At 41.7% G+C, this 7285-nt stretch overlaps 1 protein-coding gene across 4 annotated transcripts in view; it reads left to right on the top strand.

Moving 5' to 3' along the window:
- The first annotated feature begins 485 nt into the window (after positions 1–485).
- LOC144495878 (upstream-binding protein 1-like) overlaps positions 486–7285 on the top strand; it is a 104298-nt gene continuing 97498 nt past the window's right edge. For all 4 annotated transcript variants that reach the window (XR_013498350.1, XM_078216566.1, XM_078216565.1 and 1 more), the window contains exon 1: positions 486–1025. Coding sequence is in view for 2 of the 4 variants with exons in the window: in XM_078216566.1 (XP_078072692.1) it covers positions 913–1025 (113 nt within the window). In the remaining 2 variants the exon portion in view is untranslated. The remainder of the gene's footprint in view (positions 1026–7285) is intronic.

The raw sequence follows: 7285 nt of genomic DNA, 5'->3' as shown, positions 1-7285 counted from the left end.
TAAAGACTGGATTAGTTGTAAGTATTCGCATTCCAACCATTATTCATGTAAATTGAGTCTGTGTCTTTATAAATTCTGTTTGTGAACAGAATTCCCACTCACCTGAAGAAGGGGCTCAGAGCCTCGAAAGCTTTTGCTACCAAATAAACCTGTTGGACTTTAACCTGGTGTTAAACTTCTTACTGTGTCTCCCACAAATGACAACACAGCAGTCTGCGCATGCCCAGACTGGCGTCAGCAGCAGGCTGAAGTCAATGCGCGCGCTATTGCTTGGTGAGGTGGGCGGGACCTCTGATTAGTTAAGAGGCGCTCAATCAAAGCGCGCATGCTCGCGCTTGTTGGCCGCATAGTGACGCTGTTTTGCGCGGTGACGCTATTTTACGCTGTTTTGCGCGGTGACGCTATTTTACGCTGTTTTGCGCGGTGACGCTTTTTACGCTGTTTTGTGCGGTGACGCTATTTTACGCTGTTTTGCGCGGTGACGCGGTTGCCGGGTCGGTTCATCGGAGGTGAGAGTGAAAGAGAAAGGCGGCCATGTTTGTGCCGGAATTGGTGAGAGAGCGGAGCGGAGGAGGCAGCAGCAACAGCCTTAGCAATTGGCCGGATCGTGCATGAGTGAGAGTGAGTGAGTTTCCGGCCAAACTAAAGTTTGCTCCTGCCCTCGCAACTGCGACCGAGGGGAGGAGACGGCAGCAGCTGGTTCTGGAGCGGAGGTGTCGCCATGGCCCAGTGAGTCGGGTCCGGGAGAGAGCGTGACAGCGAGAGAGCGAGGACAGGCCGCTTCCTAGCAAGTGCTCCGGGGGGTTGGGGGGGTGGAGAGAGAGCGCTCCGCCGTCTGCAAGCGCCCACTCACTCCCCTTACCCCCACTGGCAAGGCCGGGGCTAGTCCGGCCTCTGCCATCCTCACTGACCATGGCCTGGGTGCTGAAGATGGATGAGGCTATCGAGTCCGGGCTTGTACACGATTTCGACTCCAGTTTGTCCGGGATCGGCCAGGAGCTCGGCTCTGGTGCTTATAGCATGAGGTGAGAGGTGAAGGGCCCAGAGGATTGGATTGGAGGGGCTTCGTGTAGAGTGGAGTTATCTCCTGGATCTCGGTGTCTTTGTTCCACAGCAAGAATTGGGGAATTTAAGCCTCCTTTATTTACCACACGGGGTCTGCTTTTCAGCAATGTCGATGTTGAATCTATGTTGGGGTGTACCTTGTATGTTGATTTCCTTGGATTGCTGGTTGTTTCATGGGTCTTTTTCATGTCGATTCTTTACAGGAAGTCAGCTTTGATGTGTTAATATTCACATAGGTTGTTGATCAGCTAAAATTGGGTTTAGAATAGGGGGTTGGACTGCAAATGCATTGCAAATATAAATCATCATCCCTGTCCTTCCTGAAAAGGATTGTTTTAAAAAAAAGAAACTGCTGGTAATACACAATAGATCACTCAACATCAATAGAAATGAAAGTAATTATTATTTAAGGCATATTGGTTTTTTAGAGCTGAAAAGGTTTCCCTGTTTGTTTTTGACCATGCCAGTTTCTAACTTGTGCCTGTTCCTCCCTGCCTTCCTATTTGCAATGCAAAGCTCGAAATTCAATTGTTATGTATGGTATTGCCTCAAGAAATTCAGTGAAGTGTAACAAACATGAAATTTTAATGTCTAATTATAACTGCAGCGATTTTGCCATTCTGTATATCTATTGAGAGCATTTTAAGATGTAGCATCCTCTATTTACACAAGTCTAATGGTGGAAACAATTTAGGTAAGGTATTAAGAGTATCACACCAACAATTTCCATTATGTCATGCTTTTAATGTAGAATAATGTCCCAAGGCATTTCTCAGACTTAATAAGATGCAGGTACAATAAAGCATAATTAAATACAGTTTGTTGATGGCAACACTGGTTTCAAGGTTCTTATACCAGAAGTGAGTGTACCCAGAGAAGGTCTAGATTCTTTAATGTATTTAAACAATTTATTTTTGCTGTAGAACCTAAGATTGTGAAAATAGGTGTCAGATCATTTATTAGCAGATACGGAATTGTCTCTTTGTTTTCACATGCCTTTTGATTTGTTTAGTGACTATTAATGTTGCAACTATTGAATTTTACGTTACTATATCAGAGACCATACCATGGTCAGTTGCCAGCATTTTGCAACCACATGTTCTAGGCAATGGTGTTGTTAATGTTTTGACATTGTGAAACAGAGTTCCTGATTTGGCGTTTTGTGAAGTATGATTTCTAAGAAATAAAAACATTTCCAATGATTGGCCACAAAGTTAGCTGGAAGTTGCGGAGCAGATTAGTTCGTATTTGGGCTATTAAACGATCCCCAATTAAATATTGGGGACACAAGCTGTTGTTTTTGGTTCCAGTCACCAACTCTGTTCCCTTGCCAAAGATTCCACGAACAAGTCCAAAGATGTGCGAGTTAGGTTGATTGGCCAGGTTAAAAATTGCCCCTTAGAGTCCTGAGATGTGTAGGTTAGAGGGATTAGCGGGTAAAATATGTGGGGGTAGGGCCTGGGTGGGATTGTGGTCGGTGCAGACTCGATGGGCCGAATGGCCTCCTTCTGCACTGTAGGGTTTCTATTCTATTCTATAAGACTGTTTGTATCCTTGGTCTTGTATTTGACTTGGAGGTGAGGTTTCACCTCCACATCTGCACCGTCACTATGTTTGCCTATCCATACCAAGCGTGGCTTGGGACATTGCCTCAGATGATCTATTGTTGAAATCCTAATTATGCCTTTGTTACCCCAAGACTCGATTATTCAGACACCCTGGCCTGCCTCTCACATTCTGCCTTCCATAAGCTTGAGGTCATTCAAACTCTGCTCGTACCGTAGCCAAGACCTTGTCCTACTGAGACCTGCTTATGGATTTCCCCACTACTTATTGATCTGAATTGACTTCCGATCAAGAAAAGCCTCAATTTCCAATTTCTCAGCCTGTTTTCAAATAATTCCCCTCTCCCAGATGCTTCCCACCTCGCAGGCGAGAATCATGCTGGTCTGCAGTAGTGGGGATCAGGAGTCATGGCCACGCCGCAGGGGATCGGAGGCCATTGAAGCACACAGCTGGCTGGGCAGTGCCCACCTGGCACCCTGGTTGGGCACCATAAGTGTACCGGGGAGTGCCAAGGGGGTGGAGCTATGAGGGGGCACTCATTCCCGCTTTCTTGTCACTATGACACTTGGAAGCCTTTTGGGAAAATTCTGTCCATTAACTCTGTTTTTCTCTCCACTGATGCTGCCTGATCTGAGTATTTCCGATGTGGAGATGCTGGCGTTGGACTGGGGTAAACACAGTAAGAAGTTTAACAACAACAGGTTAAAGTCCAACAGGTTTATTTGGTAGCAAAAGCCACACAACGTGTGAGACCTCAGTGTGGCTTTTGCTACCAAATAAACCCGTTGGACTTTAAGCTGGTGTTGTTAAACTTCTTACTGAGTATTTCCAGCATTTTCTGTTTTTATTTCAGATTTCCAGCATCGGCAGTATTTTGCTTTTGTCAGTGAAATTGGGTTTGATGAATATGAAATTATTCTATAATTTCTATATGAAATTATGAAGGTTGTGAATGCATCAGATTTGGGTTCACCTGAAAACTATTCATGATAATTATACAAAGTTGTGAATTAACAAATAAAAATAGTTGGACTGAAGGTTTTTGGATGAGTGAAAGAAACACTAGATAGAATCCATTCAACACTATGCCATGCAAATTGTATGGAAGCAACATATTTGATAATTTGACACACATTTGATCTTTCTTTTAAATGGGCCTAATATGGAATTAATTATAATTGAAAACTTAGTTGAATCTTTCCATTCAGGGAGATTGAGGAAACTTTGGGTTTTTTAAAAGCTAAATAAATTTTCTGCAGTAACCAAAGCAAAAATATACCTTTTAGTGAGAATTTTTTTTCAGTAATGTGTGCATGAAACATTGTGAAGTAATCTTAAATTGCTCCAACTTCTTTCAGCAGATTTGGGACATTTAATACTCTGCCTGACTTTAAAGGAACATTTTTTTAAACAAGGAAAAACTGAATGCTGGAAATTGGAAATAGACAGAAAATTTGGGGGATGTAGTGGGTTGTCAGCATTTTTGCAGAGAATGACAAAGTTTTAAACATAGAGGTGGGCATTCAGTATATGTATGTACCAAAATTTTACTAGAGCAATCCAAAACTAATCCCCTTTGTTGGAGACTCACTCTGTAATCCAATATTTTCTTGAGCTTCAGACTATTTTGCCCTTCAATCACTGTGGCAAAGCATTCCACATTTCAAATTTCCTTTGCAAATAAAAAAAACGCCTATTTTCTCTCCCTGTTTGAAATGGCAATTTTAAGTTAATGAGCTCATATCACAGTGGTTTTTATTTACTGTCAAAGCCCTTGACAATTTCAGAAATGGTAATAAAAATTTCTACTTGACCTTCTATTCGCTATTGGAAATGTTCTCGTGTCTTGCATATCCCCTCATAATTATGCTTCAGTATATCTTGCATCACCTATTAAAGGTAAAACAACCTTTAATAGCGAATGTGCTCCTACTATCAGGACAATCAAAACTGCATACCACTCTAATCATCTTCTACAAACTTGTAGTTGTTTATTTACTCTTGTACTTAATCCCCCTGTGCATAAAAGCCAAAGTAACTTGACTTTTCAGGTTTTATCAACCAGCATTTGCGCTTTCAGGGAGTTATGTTTTTGAAACTACTTCTGTTCATCTATACCAGTCAGCATATTTTTATTTGGTGAATACTTCCATTTCTTGTTTATTTTAAAAATGTATTGCTTCTTGCGTAAATTTCTAATGAATTTAATCTGTTGCCTAATTGCCCGTCCAATTAACCTGTTTGCCAAAGCTAATCATTACATCAGCAAATTTTGAGATTGTGTTCCCTCAAATCTATATATACTGAGGAGAAAGGAAGAGCAGGTTTTAACCCTCGAGACACACTACTATCCTTCAATTCTAGCAGTAACCATTTATTCTCAATTTTTGCTTTTTATCTGCCAACCAACTTTCTGTCTATGCTGTTATGTTCCCTCTAGAACTGTTCTGAAGGGTAATCTGGCTGAAATGGTGCATTCTGGCATTTTTTTTATATAAGTGTGTATTTCACAAGATATTATGTTTCTTTTAATGGAACCACAGTTACTTGTGTATATTTAAATACGAACATTGATGATTGTAGTCCTGAATTTAAATTTGAACCTTTGCTGCATGATGTCTGATTTCCTATCATGTTTTTCTCTAAAGCGCAGGTAGAGGCAGTTTAAGATTGAGACAGTATATGTTCATGGACCACATTATAACCATTTCTACACGAGCACGGTTGCCATCAGGAATTGGTGGAGTGCACATAAGCTGGAGCCTTTACATTTTCTCCTTACCTTAAGCATTGTATCCCATTATAATGGCTCAGCTGTTTCCACAGCTGAAGTCGGCTAGCACAGATCCAACATTGAATCTGGAGTCCTTTGGTGTGCGTGGTCTGTTTTTCTTTTTGTATTTGTCTTGAGATTAAGCCATTTCATATTTGATGTATGTTTCCCCTTGCAATCTAAGGACTCAAAAAAAACTGACTGCAATTAGCATCTGGTTCACCCCAGGCAAGATATACAAAGTAAGAAGTTTAACAACAACAGGTTAAAGAACAACAGGTTTATTTGGTAGCAAAAGCCACACAAGCTTTCGGAGCTCCAAGCCCCTTCTTCAGGTGAGTGGGAATTCTGTTCACAAATGTCCCGAGGCATGGTACATTGGGGAAACTATGCAGCCGCTGCGACAACGGATGAATGAACACCGCTCGACAATCACCAGGCAAGACTCTTCTCTTCCTGTTGGGGAGCACTTCAGCAGTCACGGGCATTCGGCCTCTGATATTCGGGTAAGCGTTCTCCAAGGCGGCCTTCGTGACACATGACGGCGCAGAGCCGCTGAGCAGAAACTGACAGCCAAGTTCCGCACACACGAGGACGGCCTCAACCAGGATATTGGGTTCATGTCTCACTATTTGTAACCCCCACAGTTGCCTGGACCTGCAGAGTTTCACTGGCTGTCTTGTCTGGAGACAATACACATCTTTTTAGCCTGTCTTGATGCTCTCTCCACTCACGTTGTTTTGTTTCTTAAAGACTTGATTAGTTGTAAGTATTCGCATTCCAACCATTATTCATGTAAATTGAGTTTGTCTTTATATGCCTTGTTTGTGAACAGAATTCCCACTCGCCTGAAGAAGGGGCTTGGAGCTCCGAAAGCTTGTGTGGCTTTTGCTACCAAATAAACCTGTTGGACTTTAACCTGGTGTTGTTAAACTTCTTACTGTGTTTACCCCAGTCCAACGCCGGCATCTCCACATCAAGATATACAAATGCAGGGAAAGATTGCTAAGCGTGAAGCCACTTACTGTATCTGGGTGAATTAAAGGGATACAACAGGTCTTGGTTTTTCGTAATAGCAACAGGAAATGCTCAGCACACCTGGCAGAACCTGTGGAAAGAGAAATGGAGTAAATCAGATAAAGACCCTTCATTAGAACTTCCTCAGAATTCTGATGAAAGATTAACTCAGTTTGTTTCTCTGTCCACAGATGCTGCCAGACTTGCTTAGCACTTTCTGCTCTTAGCTCAGAATTGCTGCGTCTGCAGCATTTTGCTATCCCTCTTATTTCTTTGGCACTTTCATTGATATTGTTGATTTCAAATGATGGGGTCTAACCTTCTGTGTTTACTGAAACAGCAGCCTCAATTTAACAGCACGTTCCAGGATCTTCACAAAGTTGATTAGTCAAACGTTGGTTCATTTACACTATAGTCTACAACTGAGAGGTGGCACTTCCGATGTGCATGTTTGGCATCCTTATGATATATAAAAAGGCATGTCAACTTTGAGCGATTAATATTGTCTCATAACATCCAATTTGTCATTTAATTGGTTTCCATTTTCATAGTCTGAGTGAACGTTTACATGGCCTTGTTTTTGCTCTCCGCCCCCCCGCCCCTTTTAATTGAAATATGATTTTCCAAAAAAATCTTCAATGAGATAGTCAAAGGAGAAACTTTACTTCCTATTCTTTCTGGTAGTATGTTCCTCTTGCTTGGGAGCTGACAGTATACTTAAGCTAACCACTTTGATTTGATTTATTATTGTCACATGTATTAGTATACAGTGAAAAGTATTAACTCATCCCACTTTCTCCAAATCAAAGGAGTAGCAGTGGGTACCCGCATGGGTCCCAGCTACGCTTGTCTTTTTATGGGGTA

This window comes from Mustelus asterias, chromosome 7 (assembly GCF_964213995.1).
Source record: "Mustelus asterias chromosome 7, sMusAst1.hap1.1, whole genome shotgun sequence".
Classification (NCBI taxonomy): Eukaryota; Metazoa; Chordata; class Chondrichthyes; order Carcharhiniformes; family Triakidae; genus Mustelus; species Mustelus asterias.
This window is presented reverse-complemented; position numbering and strand designations above follow the sequence as displayed.